The sequence below is a fragment of the Suillus fuscotomentosus genome, assembly GCF_016647785.1.
Source record: "Suillus fuscotomentosus strain FC203 chromosome Unknown F5891scaffold_89, whole genome shotgun sequence".
Lineage (NCBI taxonomy): Eukaryota > Fungi > Basidiomycota > Agaricomycetes > Boletales > Suillaceae > Suillus > Suillus fuscotomentosus.
The window spans coordinates 100,800-116,199 of NW_024539601.1; the positions used below are offsets into that span (position 1 = coordinate 100,800).

The 15,400-nt window shown below is 48.7% G+C and overlaps 6 protein-coding genes across 6 annotated transcripts; 1 reads left to right on the forward strand and 5 right to left on the reverse strand.

The window, feature by feature from the left end:
* Nucleotides 1-930: 930 nt before the first annotated feature.
* On the reverse strand, nt 931-3,766 carry F5891DRAFT_1256933 (uncharacterized protein; the record flags this gene model as incomplete). Its single annotated transcript, XM_041370040.1, has 8 exons — nt 931-1,683; nt 1,733-2,365; nt 2,419-2,661; nt 2,712-2,775; nt 2,831-3,220; nt 3,284-3,296; nt 3,356-3,580; nt 3,630-3,766. 8 exons carry the CDS (start codon nt 3,764-3,766, stop codon nt 1,076-1,078), a joined length of 2,313 nt encoding a protein of 770 aa, XP_041219438.1. The 3' UTR covers nt 931-1,075.
* A 452-nt stretch (nt 3,767-4,218) lies between these two features.
* On the reverse strand, nt 4,219-6,185 carry F5891DRAFT_1281886 (uncharacterized protein; the record flags this gene model as incomplete). The annotated part of the gene is made up of 5 exons (XM_041370506.1): nt 4,219-4,934; nt 4,991-5,414; nt 5,457-5,689; nt 5,741-5,899; nt 5,959-6,185. The coding sequence occupies 5 exons, from the start codon at nt 6,183-6,185 to the stop codon at nt 4,493-4,495; spliced, it is 1,485 nt and encodes a 494-aa protein (XP_041219439.1). The 3' UTR covers nt 4,219-4,492.
* A 2,844-nt stretch (nt 6,186-9,029) lies between these two features.
* On the forward strand, nt 9,030-10,011 carry F5891DRAFT_1064790 (uncharacterized protein). The gene is made up of 3 exons (XM_041363063.1): nt 9,030-9,316; nt 9,371-9,471; nt 9,529-10,011. The coding sequence occupies exons 1-3, from the start codon at nt 9,053-9,055 to the stop codon at nt 9,866-9,868; spliced, it is 705 nt and encodes a 234-aa protein (XP_041219440.1). The 5' UTR covers nt 9,030-9,052; the 3' UTR covers nt 9,869-10,011.
* Nucleotides 10,012-11,077, reverse strand: F5891DRAFT_1064797 (uncharacterized protein). The gene is made up of 5 exons (XM_041363064.1): nt 10,805-11,077; nt 10,720-10,744; nt 10,548-10,664; nt 10,191-10,496; nt 10,012-10,139 (listed from the first exon to the last, which is right to left on the reverse strand). Exons 1-5 carry the CDS (start codon nt 10,939-10,941, stop codon nt 10,110-10,112), a joined length of 615 nt encoding a protein of 204 aa, XP_041219441.1. The 5' UTR covers nt 10,942-11,077; the 3' UTR covers nt 10,012-10,109.
* Nucleotides 11,078-11,624: 547 nt separating this feature from the next.
* On the reverse strand, nt 11,625-12,823 carry F5891DRAFT_1256955 (chaperonin 10-like protein; the record flags this gene model as incomplete). Its single annotated transcript, XM_041370041.1, has 3 exons — nt 11,625-11,995; nt 12,052-12,543; nt 12,600-12,823. 3 exons carry the CDS (start codon nt 12,821-12,823, stop codon nt 11,710-11,712), a joined length of 1,002 nt encoding a protein of 333 aa, XP_041219442.1. The 3' UTR covers nt 11,625-11,709.
* Nucleotides 12,824-13,182: 359 nt separating this feature from the next.
* F5891DRAFT_1064804 (Oxidoreductase, molybdopterin-binding domain-containing protein) lies at nt 13,183-15,389 on the reverse strand. Its single transcript, XM_041363065.1, has 7 exons — nt 15,177-15,389; nt 14,957-15,113; nt 14,621-14,763; nt 14,288-14,569; nt 14,074-14,238; nt 13,496-14,018; nt 13,183-13,441 (listed from the first exon to the last, which is right to left on the reverse strand). Exons 2-6 carry the CDS (start codon nt 15,075-15,077, stop codon nt 13,560-13,562), a joined length of 1,170 nt encoding a protein of 389 aa, XP_041219443.1. The 5' UTR covers nt 15,078-15,113; nt 15,177-15,389; the 3' UTR covers nt 13,183-13,441; nt 13,496-13,559.
* Nucleotides 15,390-15,400: the final 11 nt, after the last annotated feature.

Here is a 15,400-nt window from a genome sequence, read left to right on the forward strand (position 1 = left end):
CGGTGCAAAGTATATGCGAAGCGAAACAACTTGCGAGGGTTGCAACAGGTATGGGCAGAGATTCGAGGTGATGAGACGCCAGCATTCAAAGATTAGCATTTCTTTTTGCAGATGCGACACTCAGCCTTCTGCCCACTTCCTTATCTCAAGCGCGCCATGAATAGCACCGTGCCCGTGCGCTCGTTGCACTCAACTTGAAGCTTAAGTGAAGGCTCGCCCCAGTTGGCAGATCGTAGTTGCAAAAAATGCCCACCCTTTGTATCTGTAATACAGTATGTTGCCAAGGATGATATCTTCTCGACGACTGACCGCTGCATTCAAGAAATCATGGTGATCTGCAACGTGACCTTTAAACAGCGAATCACATAGACGCGATGAGCTACACACATGAAATGGATCGACTCTGCACATACGTTGAAAAGGTCTTCACCATGGAGCGCCATAATGGGTCGAAACTTGCGGAATTAAGGATGCAGAGCAGGCGACTACCCTTGGTTGTGTCTAGAACCCAACGAGGAACAGGGCCTTTGGTGAACTTTTGTTTCGCGATCTCGGAAACCTTTTCTGATATGTCCGGCTCACACGCGCGTTGCTGCTTGATGTAGGGATGATTCAGGAACCCTGTTAGACAGGTGTCTTCGCAAACATACCACGGGTAGAAACCTCGGGGTTGAAGGAGATGACCTGCTGAAACATGAATCATTGACTGAGGACGCCGTGAACAAAAATCCTTGGTGGTTTGATCAAGGCACAAACTGTGGGACTCCACGACTTGCACTGAGTGAGTCTAGTGGCAAGTGGGTCTGTCTGCTGTTCTTCGCGACTATCGCGACCTGTAAGGGTGAAGTGTATATTCCTGTATTTGCTCGGACCTGGTAATAATAGCGCGCTGCAGTTGGAAATCAGCCGTCATCTATTAAACATGACACAATTTCTGTTCGTTTCATTCTGCGTAATGGTGAGCCACCATCTATTCAATTGGTTTATCTACTGGAGACGGATCAAACACGGGCAATCGATGCAAGTATCAGAGCTAGCAAACCCAAACCGTAGGTAGTGTAATGGATAAAGAAAATCACTGTGAAGATTTTGATAGAAGTTTGCTGAGCGCAGCCCAACCCTTGGTATTTTCGAATGACTGTAGAAAAGCATCAATATCTGAATCTGATTCTTCGCAGTTCGTCGGCGTGTCTGCTTCCCATCGATTGAAGTGGTGCCTGTTAAGCATACCGAGACAATCCACAAGGAACGCCCATAGGGATGAGTCTATGTGGGAGGGTGCGGAAAATTTCTTCATACGACCCTGAAAAACGTACTTCTTCTCGCCACATGCCACAGCGCCTAAAGTCGCCCATTCATCCAAGGGGCGCAATCCCCGTGGTAGAGGGGCTCCATTCTTGTAACGCAAGGAAATCCAGGCGAAGCACCACATGAACGACTCCAGATCATGACGATATAGGTGCTTGACTTCGCCTCGTTGACCCTCTTCAGTGAGGAGATCGAGCGCCATGAACGGCACCGTGCCCGTGCGCTCATTACCCCGAGGACCTAAGTCATCTGCTAACGAGGATAGATCGTAGTCGTTCAAAACGCCTATCCGCTTGTCGTCTTTCCAGTACCACATCAGATTTCCCGGACTGACATCTCGATGATGGACCCCTTCCTTCCACAGAGTAAGGTGGCCTGCATGTGATGTCAACAAAGAGACATGTAAATTCCATGAAACACGTACATGAAATACACTGACGCCAGACGTCAAAAAGCTCTTTGCCGTGAAGCTGGGTGATGGGGAGGAGCTTGGGGAATACAAGAATATAGAGCACGCGACTGCCTGTAGTGGGTGCCGGAACACCGAGCGCTTCTCGGATTGCGGCTGTGGGATTTGTGAACGTGTGGTGCCAAAGCAGTTGAGGAACATGGTCTTGGACAGTCGCGTGCCTCTTGGCGATCTCCTCGACCTTTTTCAGGATCTCCGGCTCGCTAGTGCGACTCGCCTCTCCCCAAAAGATCTTGGCCACCATCCCATCCTCGAACTTGCCGAATTTCTTCGTGAGCGCCTCGCTAGTGACAGGGACCACATTGGTCGCACGTCCTTGCAGTCCGTAGTGCTTCACTCTTTCATCGTGGCTGGTATGGAGGAGCAAATCCACCTCTCCAAGGTTTTCGTCATCGATTTTGACTTCGTGGCATAGCTTCCCCTCAACTTCGATTGGGAGGAAGTCTTTGTTTCGGCCCCAATCGTGAAGGTCGAAGCGTTGTAAAGCATACAACAGCACCAGGAATCGCGGGAGATCTTGAATGAAGTTGATACCTGAGCATTGAATGATCCCTTGCCGATCATAATACCAGATCCACATTACATCGTCTGGAAAAGCTGTGGTAAGAGCGCGACGAATCTCGATAGACGAACGAGCTCACCGACGACGATAATATTCAGCAAATAATTGACTCCAAGATTGGCCGCAAACATCTCGGCGGCATACAGACCCGTCTGAACGGTCACATCTGGATCCGCGTCCGCGTCAGCGTCAGTGTCCTTGTCGTCGTGGTTCCCCTTGGATCTTTTCGCAGCGGATTCTTCCAAAGTGTCTGTGGCCTTGCGCTTGGAGCTAGACCTGCCCTTGGAATGTTGTGCAGTAGTAAGGCCGGAAGATTGAACTGCTGCTGGGCCGATTTAGTTTGATCTTGAAATCGAAAATGAAATTGCTTACCTGCAGTGTCAGACGCAGGTTGTGTTGCTGGGGTATGCGAAGGGCCTGGCGCAGGTACTTCAGCCTTAAGATGATCCACCGGCAGATACTCTGGTTTGGTAGGGACACTGGTCTGTCACTGTATACGTAGGGGATGGTGACTTAATCCCTTTCGTCCTCCCAGCTGTCTTTCTCTTGAACTCGATGCAAGCTAGAACATCTTTCCATGGGAGTTTTTTCGGCTTAGCTGTTGCATTCGTGTCCATATGAGCCTTGCGCTTCTTCTTGCGCTGGTCGTCATCCTTCTCGTCGTTCTTTTGTGCGCCCTTCTGTTTGTTGCTCTGTTTGCCCTTCTTGTTGCCCGTCTCATCCTGGAAGGGAGCGCATGCGCTATTCAAAGGAAGAATCACGACGTCGGGCTTCCGAATCGATTTCTTGGTCTGGTGCATCTGGTGCATGGGCATATCGTTCTGCTGGCAGATCATGTCCACGGCAGGGACAGGAGCACGCATCCCATCAACCTCTGATCTCTTCAAGACAAGCGAGGGCGATGTTAGTGGCTCTTATAAAGGGCTGTAGAAGTTGTTCTCCACTCCTGGACATACGCTTGCGATTATTTTGAGCATCAGAACGTTTGATCAACGAACTTAGAGAAAATCACTCACTATTCGTTGAGGGCTGTCTCGATGTCAGAAGACTTTACGAGGGCAGTAGAAGCCTGCCCATTGCAAACAGGCAGAACCGCCTTGAGACACTTTTGCAGAAGCTCGGGCTGTTCGGTCTCGGGAGCAGAAGAAGCGCGCTGAAGGAGGGCTTGCAGCATGGCATCTGCCTTGCACTCCTTGACCTGCTCTATATCCCGTTGAATCCATGGGCCGACCTTCTTGACTCTTGATGGAAAGTCAGGTTCTACTCAATAAAGACAGGAAATGTGCGCACTTGACACCGAGCACCCCGATGTTCTCGCTGACAACAGAAGCCCCACGGCTGTTTGGGGTTGATTCTATTTTGCTAGCACCATAAGCTGGTGCATTGGTGCGTGGAGGAGTAGACTCAGTTTCGCCGGCAGGGGACATGATACTAGGTGTTCAGCGATTACGCTGATTGAGTGTTACGAGCAGAGTTGGTGAAGAGGAAGAGTTAAGAAGATAACAGAAACAACTGCCTTCCTTATATCTGGTCGACCAGTGTGGCGCAAATGTTGTGGACCATCAATCATTAAATCTCAGATGTGGATTGATGTGGCGGTTGGTCGAAGACGCGTTCCCATCAACACGTTCACGTGACCCTGACATGAGTCCGTAGTCACGGTATTAGTACTACTAAATCGGATCCATCTATCATACTCAGTGCATCAATCCATCACAAACAAGGTCGATAGCATCGCACCAGGCCCATCAGTTTATGTTTCTCATGGTACTTTACCATAAAAATGGTGCTCTGTAATACGCAACTCGAATTATTTATGATATCGATCCGGGCTTATCATGCTAGTGCCTAGAAACATTATATGATTTCTTCTAAGAATCCTGATTTCGGAATTTATATTTTCAAGTTAGGGTGGAATGGAGTCCGACGCTCGCTCCAGCCTGAGGTTCAGAAAGAAGACAGATGCTCATGCATATGACTCAGTTACACTTCTCGCACACAATGGTTACCCCTTTTAGATCTTCCTTGTAAATGAATATATCGCTGTGCCTTGGCTCTTGGACGATATCAGATGATCAACAAGTTTGAAAAGTACGGTCATCATTGGTTCAACGGTGTTTGTAACCCAGACATATCAGATCCCTCGTCCACTCCTAATCCCCCACAGGAAACCCCCCTAGGCTCCAGAACCTACCTTCGCTCATATACTCCCCAGTCAATCTCGCAGCCAAAAGGAAGAGCGATCCGTCTAGAGCTTCTGCACCCTCCAGTTCCGTATCCTTGAAGTAACCCTTGGGCCGTGCGCCATAAATGGATGAGAAATGCGCAAAAGCGCGCTGAATCTTGGGCATATGTTCGTTTGGGTGCGTTATCACAGACTGAACAATATCGAGGAATGGGTTAGCGACCTTGGTTTCTGACGAAGGACGTGAGGTGGCGCTCAGGAAGCCTTGAATGTCCAGTCTAGGGAAACCGCATGCGATCCACCACCCAAGAGTCGATGCGAAGTATCCACGAAGCAAAAGAATTTGCGAGTTTTGTGGCAGGTAAGCCAACAGGGATGGAAGGAAGAGACTTGAGGTGACGAGATGCATGCTGGAGCACCACAAAAATCAGTATTTTTTGCAGATAGCAGATTTGACGCCACTTACTATGTGAAGTCTGCTGTGAAGCTTCTGTCTTTGTTCCATCCGCCAATGGTGTAGATGATAGTGCTTGTCCAAATACATTCTTCCATCTTACGTTCGATTTCGCCTGGCTGCGACGGATCGATCGTCCATTGTTCAGCGTAGTGCCATAAAGTATCACCGTGCTCGGACATCAGGCCATCAAAATTGTTAAAATGCTTCTTGATTTCCTTCGGTGTGAATGTCGAATCTTGCATGATCTTGGCAAGAATAGAGAACGCATGGTTCCTTGGCGGTTGTTCGAGTTGAGAGGGCGCAGTAGATGTCTTTGTGTTAAGGACGAGGGCGGCAAGCCAAGTTGTTGCCTCTTCCACTCCAGTTGTGCCGCTGGGCTCGAAAAGACGCGACGGCAAGAACTCATAACTATGCACGCTGGCCAATGCAAGACCTTGAGATGTCTGTCAGCGACTTTTCTACGGCGATGTGTCACGTTGCTCGCCTTCGACAACCATGCCTGGGATGCCTAATTCCGCGCCGTATCCTACATGGATGAAGGCGTGGAACAAACCTCCAAGGAAGCGCGCCAACATCACCGGCTGGGCGGACGCGTCTCGTCCCTCTATAAAGTTGTACTTCTTAGAGAAGATGTATTCCTCTAGCGTGGAGCTGAGGCTCCTTTCATCGATAACCTTGATGAAGAAGGATTTGTACGCGGCGTAAAAGCTGGCAAGAAATTTATTGAGCAGGCCGTTGAAGTAAGAATCATAGACTCACTTGTCATCACCTAAATGTTCAATAAAGTTCTCTTCTGTGACAGCCTCGGGAGACTCAACGGCTGGGCGCTGGTAGGTGCTGTCTTGTTTGTAGAACTCTTCGATCAGAGATCCACTCGCGCCTGTGACAAAAAGTGCTAGTGCGCGATGAGTGATGTGGCTTCATCGACATTTCGAATCAGTAACATGAGATATAGATTAGTTAAGATGCTTACGCACTTATGGAACCGCTTGTGGTTGAAGAAAATGTGGTACTTTGTATAGTTTTCCTTCAAGACATATGCCAAAGCTACGACCGCTTCTGGGGAAACACCAGGATACCGCGGAGGGGAAAGCACGTTCGGCGGGGAAGATGGGGAGGGGAACAAGGCATCGAGCTCGCTCCCTGAATGAATTTGTTGAACTGCAGCCATATTTGAGAGGGAAACCAGAATGCGGAATGCCATGTGTGTGTGGGTGGATGAATTATATGCTTGTCATATAATCACGCTAATGCATTTTAGGGGATCCGGATCATATCCTATGTATAAGCGCCTTCGGGCGGTTGCACATTGATTCATAATACATAATAGACGTCTGTATACTATATTAGCCATTCTCTCTTCCTCTCCTAGGCCCTTCCGGCTGTCAGTATGTTTCGTCATTGTCCGTGTGAGTCCATGCTCACCATAATCTCCTGGCGATGCATCATTGAATTCGTCTAAGATGTCGGACAATCAAATATTTGATCCCTCGCAGGAAACCCTTCTTGTCCCATGGTCTCGCCCATATATTCCTAGTTGATCTCGTGGCCTTGAGAGCGATCCTATCTAGCGCTTCCGCGCAGTTATGGACCCTTGAAGTAGCCCTTGCGCCGTGCGCCATACAGTGAGATAAATAAACGCGCACCGAGTCTTCAACATATGATCGTCTTAGGTAAAGTGGCGCTGAGGAAATCTTGAATGTTTAGTCCAGGGAAGCCAGAAAGTCCGATTTTGGCCGGTCTGTGTGAAATCTATGAAAATGGGTGTCCTGCCCTGGCCAGTGAGTTTCTCAGATTCAGCAGGTGTCGGGAAGTCTGTCAAGGCCACCGCGCGGTGTCACTATATCCCGCCATCAGGATCTTTATCTGACATAATGTCATTGCCCGCAGCTCCCGGTCTACAGCTGCTATGTCCTCCCTCCAGGTGACCAGAGCCGTGACGGCAAGCTGACAAAAATGACGAGGTTGGCATGACGGTTGACATAGACGGCGGGATGCGTGATGGTGGCTGACGTAGATGGCAGGGTGGTTACGGTAATGCAGACAGACCTTTGAACGTTCGGAACTTTGGGACCACAGACGTGTCTCCAGATCCTCCAGACTTTGGCAGAGTCTGCGCAGACTTGATACAGATTGAACATTTTCTACATGTCAGTGAAGCCGCGTGTGACTAACGAAAGTGCACTGTTCCTATAAAGCCGACGCATCTCTTCAAAATTTAGCAGCCTGGCGTCCAGCATGAACATGGAACGCAGTGCACCGGTTAGTGTTCCAGACTAAGCTTTTAACTTACAAGTCTACCATCTCTGCTCGTCCAACTTCGCACAGGACATATCTTCCCTGAACAAATATCTCCACAGAATATCGAGATCACCCTCCCCGATATGTCCGGCCTGCGAAGAACGAGAGGAATCAGTACATCATTTCGTACTATCATGCCTGGCATACGCAAGACACAGAGCTTGAAGGCCGAGCTGGGAACGCGAGCGCAAAGCCTAAAAGGCCTCCCGAACGACGGGAAAAGCGTTAAGTTAGTTCTCAGGTACATCGCTCGCACGAAACGCCTGGAAAACACGGTGCCCCCCGAAGAAGTAGAAGCGAACCCAATATATGCGCTAAGTGCTTAGCCATCTACCTCCCCCAATCGCCTTAAGACAGCATTGATCGTCCTCGCGAAAGCCTGGATCATGATTTTACAGGACTCCCATGCTGAAAATGAACATAGAGTACCATAAATGTCTGTCATAGGGCTTCGCCCCCATGGACAATAAACAAGGACTCAAAAAAAAGTCTACCATGAGTATGGCGCAGCGCTTCCCCTCTTGTCTGGTAGGCGACACTATACATGAGCAGGTTTAGGTCTCTGCTGAAGAGAGAAAATGTATAGTGCAGACGAGGAAATAAACCAGCGCCGGAAGAAGGGTTCATATCGGGTTTATAGCTGGAAAAAAAGACTGGTGCACAGGCCACGTTTAACTGAGTTGTCCCAGGAGTTTATGTACTTATGCCAGTACGTGCGTCAATATCTCATTAAAGGAGCCGTCCCTGCTTACCTCGTTCCCTTCGTCTTCCAGTCGTCTGTTTGGTTCGAAGAGTCTGACTGGTAGTTGTATATCGGGAAGTGAGTAATTTTCATCCACTATTTGTTTGCACTTGAGCTTCGTTTGGGTACGGCTGGTGTAGTTCAATCGAACACCTCCGAGAGTTTGCAATGGGGCACTTGAAACCAATGATCTCGCAGCGAAATGGAAGACTGTTTGGAGGGATGGTATTAAAGGAGTCTGTGACTGGCGGTATGAGCGAGACTAATACTTGTTCGCCTATCTTCTAAGTCTTATGCGCCAGTGAGTTCTGGTACTACATAAAGAAGGTCGTCATGCTACATAGAAACTTTCGACTGAACTAGTAGCTCGGCAAGTATCTGTCTGAGTTTGAAATCATGAACTGGCCGCCCATTAACTTCATCCCCGATCAATACAAGGTCGCATTACCTCGGGCCCGAATGACAAGATAAGTCGTGCACGTTAACGTTGATCGGTTGACTCGTTGAATATTATAGGTAAGTATCAAGTAATAAATGATAGTAATCATGTCAACGCAGTGATGCCCATCGCTAATCATTATGTTTGTTATGTTGCGACAGAGCCCTATGTGTGACAGACTTGTCACTCGAACGTGTTGACTTTGAGAACGCGACATGCACGGGATGACCAAGCACGGGTTCTCAACCAACGCCCATATAGTGTCATTGACACCTCAAGGCCTCATTAATCATTCTTACCTGCATCGCAATCCATCTGGGGCTCTCGGACGTCATCTAAAATGCAGGTTTGGATTGTTGAGTTACCGAAACGACTAATATTTGTCTTTCATCATGACACCTTCTATCGGCATATCCAGGTCCCCGTGATGCTACCGGTGCGATTCGCAAATTCGCCTTAACAGCGGCGGAATGCAGTATTTGCGCAGCCATTCATACTAGTCATCGTAACTAGTGGGCGCCCTCTCTGGACTATATAAGACGGGGGCGGCGACAGAAAATCCTTCATCAATACCATCATCTCTACTATTATGGCACTCGTTCTACCCACCTTGACCGCCTTCACCACTTCCCGTCTCACAGCCATTTTGACGGCCAAGACTCAAGCGGATTTCACCGCAGCGTTTGATGCGCTTTTCGCCCGCAATCTCAATGTTGTTTACAACGGAAAGCAACTTTCGCGGGAACAGTATCAGGCGCAGTTGCTCGGTCAGAGCAGTGCTGCTGTTGAAGAGCAAGGCGCGAGCGTCAGTGTTCAAGGACAACTAGAAGTCCCCGGCAACGACGGCCAAATCGTAAGAAAAATATGTATATTTCGTGCTCTGCCATCCCATTGAAGAAAATCGCAGTCTGGTATTGTCGGTCTATTCTACAGTTCCCTTGTTGACTCGAGGTTCCTCGTCTTTGGAGCTCCCGCGGAGAGCAAAGTGACTTCTTCCTTTAATGCAACGTAATATCTATTTGTCATCTTGGTTGCTCAGCCATCTGATCATCTTACACTCCGCAGCATTCAGGCTACAGAGCCTCGACCTCAGTCTAACCCCCGCATTCGCGGATATTTTGACCCCCGTCGCATAGTGACGGTGAACCAGATTGCCACCGAACAAGCTCTGCATGTCACCATTCCTACCGCTTCCATCAACTCAACCTCACCTGGCGTCACTACTAAGAATTTCGCGCTTCCGCAGGGGCCATTTGGTGCACCCTTTGGTCCCGGACCCGTACGCTTGGGCCCTACAGAGACAAATGCTGTCCCAGAGACGTCCCCAGGGGACGGGGAGTTTGGTGCTCTTCCACCTTTGATCCCCGGGGAAACTATCGGTAAAGAGACAAATACCAAGGCATGAGTATCTCAAATCATATCTCATACTGTACGAATATCCATGACAGGGACATATGTTGACCTATGTATCGCTACTTGTACATTACAGTAACAGTTCGAATAATCTTTCTGAAGGCAAAAATGATATCATATAAACTTCGGAGCATACGGCATGATTCAGTGAATGGAATATGGGCCTACGGCTAAGAAGTTGAGTATCGATTCAATAAGGGTGGCATTAATCGCGCGATGTTAACAGGCATGATTCAAGAATATTCCCCACGATCTGCCTTTACCTAACTAGATGTCAACGACAAAGACGCAGAATCGAGACTCGAACCACTCACATCAGCCTCGCTCTCCGTTGGACAGGGCTCTCTCACAACTTCGATTGTCTCCTCATGGACGACGTGGCGCTTAATGGTACGCCCGTCTGAATCTATGTCAGTGCCCTCCTGATCTATTCCAAGATCACCAGCACCGACAACGCCTTCAAACTCACCCACTCTGGCGGTACCAAGGGGACCAGTTACTTCGTCTTTGAGGTAGGATGCCTCTCTGTGATCCATTCGCTCGTCTGCTTGGTGCTTCGCCTTAACAAAATCAATTGTCTTGCGCTGAAGATCATTAAATGTGACGGAAGAGCGATCAGCCTACGAAATAATGTCAATTTCATGTTTCTCGATGTACATTGTACTAAGCACCTTCACGTGTGCTTCAGATTCAGACGCGAGATCTTCGTTCCATCCTGGTGCGTCATCATTCGCGGAAATTTCAAGCTGGGTACCGGACAAGTTTCTTCGTTTCTCTCGCTCCAGCGTCTGCAATAGAGGAATTTCGTTCTGCTTCAGGGGCAGATAGTAGGAGCGGACGCACCTCCGGGTCATTTCCATGCATCGTACTTTTGTAATAAAGTCACGATGAGCGCAGTTGTAAATGGTATCGAATTTGCAACCAATACCTAGTGTACCGTCTTCCATCATCATACCGTCGGCTTGACAAGGTGTCTACTTTGCGAGCACACCCCGCACTCGCATATCGCGACGAAGCTCCGAGTGTTTTCTTTACAGAACAGCGTATTGCAGTAAGATAGCTCATTGAATGTGGTTTGCTTGGCGGAGAGGGTGAAAGACACTCGTACACTGAAACATTGTTGCGCCCCTAACGTCATCTGAGCCAAAACGTTTATGATGTCATAAGTGTGGAAACACCCGTTTTGGCATCAATGTGTGCACGCCAACTCCGGCCAGCAACTACCATGATGAGTCCAAGAAACCACTTATAATGGCACCTGAAAGCAAGAGCATTGTTTGAGTGAGTGGACACGACATGTACAAAAGCCCGATATTTGCTAATGAGCTGCACAGTAACTTAAAGCGCTGGTGAAATTTTTCTTTCATGAACTTGGATCATATGCAGGCCATGTCGGGGAGCATTTGATCCCTCCGTGGGTAATTTTAAATTTGGTCCATGTAATGGAACGTGTTCCATCAAGGACTAAGGAAATAGTCCTGCCCTCATGTCGTCATATCCGGTGCAAGACTAGACTCCTGCACCATTTTTTGAACTGGGAGCTGCGCATTGCTCGGCGGGTTACTAGTTAGACCGGTTTTGGATGCAGCACAGAGCTTGTCCTCAACTTGGAGCCGAGGTGTCTTCAAACCGAACGTGCTGTGAGTGACAGCACTCAATGCCATGTCAAAACCCGTTTAATCGAATGTGCTTTCTCACAGTTCCCGAAATCTAGTTCACAATATCTCTGGTGGTACTCGAAGACACATATCTGTCAAGTCCTTCGTTCGGTAATACTCTGGTGCGTTGGTGATGATAATACAAATACTTTGTTACTTCTACCCGGATCCCACCCTATCTCCCAGCCACCAGTACCGCTCGATATCTGATCTCTCCCCTGTCGAGTTTAGCCATAGCTTCTTCAATTCCCTCGACCGTCAGCGGGAACTCTTGAGTGATGGGTTTGATGCCGTGGATAGCTGCAAATCTTAGCATCTTGACGTGGACACCACGCGATGCACAAAAGATTCCCTGTATTGTCAACCCCTTTGAAATGATAGGTGTATAGGGGATGACCAAATCCCCATGAGATACGGTGATAGGATAAATAGTAGCGTTGGGCGCCAGAACCGAGAGGAAGCTATGAATCACATAAGTCAATCCAAAAACACACCGGTACCTCGAGATAAGACTCACAGATTCCAATCAGGGAGATGCGAAGTTGTAACAAATAGGTGCTTAATTGGCTTCCCGACTTCATATTTGCTCGCACTTCTCGTATAAAACTCTTTTGCACCCAGACTCCTCGCCTCTTCCCTCTTATGATCGCTTCCAGAGAAAACTACGACCTCGCACCCCATTTTTGCTGCAAATTGGATGGCAATGTGACCAAGACCACCGACACCTATAATTCCCACTCGGTCTGCAGGTCGGACATTATACGAATACATCGCGTTGAATATCGTTGCTCCGGCACACATCAATGGCGCCGCGTCAGATGAACTGATAGTATCGGGAATATGGAAGAGGAAAGCTGCCTTCCACACCGCATGGGAAGCGAATGCACCTTGGTCAGTGTTGGAGTGTGCATAAGTGGCCCTCTCAGGGCAGAAAAACTCGTTCGCGTTGAGGCATTCATCACAGTGCCCACACGTATTGTGGAGGAATCCCCAGCCAGCACGATCGCCACTGTTCAAACGCAACACAATCAGCTACGCAACGGCGCAAACAACGAACGGGTGTACACTTTGAATGCGGTGACCTGCGATCCGACCTGCTGCACGACGCCGACACCTTCATGGCCGAGAACCATGTCCTCCGTCTTGTAATGTTGGTCTGTGCCGCACAGGCCAGCATGAGTGATTTTGAGGAGTACCTCGTCCGGTTTGAGGCTTTCTTTGTGAGTCTTTGACTCGACTATCTTTCCAGCGGGGGAGCCTTTGAAGACGGTGAAGTCAATTCCAGTCATTTTAGTCGCTGTCCGTAGGGGAAGTGGATGCCAAGCACTATGCGAATACATAATCTCAGGCCAGACCTTTTATATTAATGGGAAGCTCCATCAACATGCAGGGTGGGAGCTCAAAGAAGAATTGGTATTTGTTATCCGGATCCTATGAAGGTAGGCATCGTTATAACTGTTATAGGTCATCAAAGATGTGCTAAACACAAGGAGATGATATATACGAGAGAAATCAGGGTTCATGAACGTTCATATGCCTTATGAAGCTGGCTTGCCATGGCACCTGATATGATTGCCAAAAGCGTCATGGTCCAGCTATGCACTTCGTTATCGAGAGACTTGGGTTGCAGTTTATTCTATGTATAATACCTGGCGCTTACAAGGGCCAAGGGTAGACGTGTCAGGCCACGTGTTCGATAGAAGGACTCAGCGCTTGTCTTCCACATGATGTTTCTTCACTTCAGTGCGGCGCGATACGAAAAGTGTTAATGCGGCTGAGGCGTTTCCATATCTCCCCGGCCCGTCGACACAGCGCTTGTTCGAGGACGTTTTCAGTTACGCCTGCCGAATCCCTGACCCGAGATTTTGGCGATACTGATCTCGCAACACGCCGAATCACTATGAAGGTACGTGAATTCCCATGACTTGTTTTGCAAAAATAAAGGCCTGTCGATATAAAGGCGCCAAGGTACATTACTTTAGCCATGAATATCTTAGGATGTACATAAGAATCCTAGGAAATTGATCATACTTCAACCGAACCAATGCCAACGCCGCAAAAGCCCACTCCCCTCAAGTTCCAGCGGCATCCGGTGTCCTGTGCGCCTCCAGACTGATCGAATGCTCGGCTTATCACCGTGACCTTGGTCTTCGAGCGCCCGTTCCTCTGTCCTTGGTTAGCCAGCTCAAGAGCATCAACATCGATGTCTGCTACGACTTCGCCTTCCCACAGTGACCAACTCCAGTTACCCTCTTGGTATGTGATTTGTACTTCGTGCCATGTCTCACCGCCATCCGCGCTGACTTCGACACGCGAGATAGGGGAGTTGGAGTAGGCGTAACCTGTGACTTTAAGAGTCTTCTGGTCAGGACAGGCAAATGTCAGACACTGGACGTGGGCGACGACCGAGTTGCAGTTAAGCCGTTGCATTGCAGGTATACGGCTCCACCAATCCTCCTTAACCGCCGTCTCTGGAGAGGAAACCTATTTGCAGCAAAGATGTTGGACGTAAGCGCATGCTGAGATATGGATGACATACACATTCAGGCAATATCTTGTAATCACACTGCTGATAGAAGTTGGGCGATTCATTCCTTGAAATAGTGATACGGTCCACCCATTTAACCCATCGCATGCCAAAGTAGCCAGGCACAACGACGCGCAAAGGGAATCCATGATCAGGCGTCAGGGGCGCATCATTCATCTAGCGGGAAACGTGAATATACGCGTATCTCTGAAATCAACAATCTGACCTCATAAGCAAGCATAGCGGCACCGTCCTCGGCCATGACCTCCTCAAGAGGAATAGACCCTCCATAACACTTGTCATCCTCGCACGGGGCAACATTCGAAGCAAAGCAGACATGGAAACCTTTCTGAGCGTCTTCCTGCTCAGGAACTCCTGCACTGATCAATATGTCACGCAGGAGTACACCGCCCCAGCGCGCATTCGCAATGGTACCCTCGGACCACTTGATACCTCGGACTTCTTTCCCGGTGTTTTCTTGCATCCTGGCACGACGGTTACCAGCGCACTAGATAGTCTGGTGAGTGTGTTTATTTTTGAAATGCCAGGGATGACCTACGACGAGAGCAGCCACAACCACCTTTCTTGGAAAGGATGCGATCATGTCCTTGACGTTCAATACCTTCTCTTCCATCCCCTCCATTTCGCCGTCTATCTTGACCGTATAACTGTCAGATTCAGATGCCAGATCCTTTATCACAGCTGCGGATGCCACAGATGCCATTTCATCAGCAGTGTCCGCGGTCGAGCGACCAAGCATTCGAGAATGAAAATGGGACGGGATGGAATATCCAGGCACAACATCAGATTTGATCGCGGATGATAGGATTGAGAACCGGAGTTAGGTGCATTGTGAGAGACAGAAGAGGCGTAGCATAGTTTAGAAGAAACGTACAATGGTTACGGGCATATGCCAGGTGCAGCGGTGTAATAGTGTGCTTTGTGAGCTCTACGAGGCATGGTGGTTCGGCATTGAGAGGTGTCTGGCCAAGCACCCGCAAATCAGTCTTGCCCATATTGGTATTGTCTGATAGGATATCGACAAAGGAATGCTAGAGACAACGAAGCAAGTATCAGTGCAATTCCTCACATCAAGCTGGTCAGTAGACAGTTACCGAGGTAAGAGGTATATGCTCACTGAAGGAGAAATCAAACAGTAAGGATTGGAGAAGTGGAAGAAAGTGGGCTGGTTTTATAGAGAAAGCGTGTATACGTGAACTCAGATGCGCACATGGATGAAGCTCGGGCCCTAGGCCCCTAGCTAAGACTTGAGTACAATATTTATCCGTAGATTGAATCAATCTACAGATCAATATCAGTATCGTCACATCTGTAACAA

Bases quoted from the DNA above. Each gene is read 5' to 3' on its own strand.
- F5891DRAFT_1064790 (XM_041363063.1), top strand. From the start codon at position 9,053: ATGGCACTCGTTCTACCCACCTTGACCGCCTTCACCACTTCCCGTCTC. The intron at 9,317-9,370 runs GTAAGAAAAATA...AGAAAATCGCAG, and splicing joins CCGGCAACGACGGCCAAATC to TCTGGTATTGTCGGTCTATT. The intron at 9,472-9,528 runs GTAATATCTATT...TACACTCCGCAG, and splicing joins ACTTCTTCCTTTAATGCAAC to CATTCAGGCTACAGAGCCTC.
- F5891DRAFT_1064797 (XM_041363064.1), bottom strand. From the start codon at position 10,941: ATGAGCTATCTTACTGCAATACGCTGTTCTGTAAAGAAAACACTCGGA. The intron at 10,665-10,719 runs GTGCGTCCGCTC...CCTCTATTGCAG, and splicing joins TGCATGGAAATGACCCGGAG to ACGCTGGAGCGAGAGAAACG. The intron at 10,497-10,547 runs GTGCTTAGTACA...ATTATTTCGTAG, and splicing joins AATCTGAAGCACACGTGAAG to GCTGATCGCTCTTCCGTCAC.
- F5891DRAFT_1064804 (XM_041363065.1), bottom strand. From the start codon at position 15,077: ATGGGCAAGACTGATTTGCGGGTGCTTGGCCAGACACCTCTCAATGCC. The intron at 14,239-14,287 runs GTCAGATTGTTG...GTTTCCCGCTAG, and splicing joins CCGCTATGCTTGCTTATGAG to ATGAATGATGCGCCCCTGAC. The intron at 14,019-14,073 runs GTATGTCATCCA...TGCTGCAAATAG, and splicing joins ACAAGATATTGCCTGAATGT to GTTTCCTCTCCAGAGACGGC.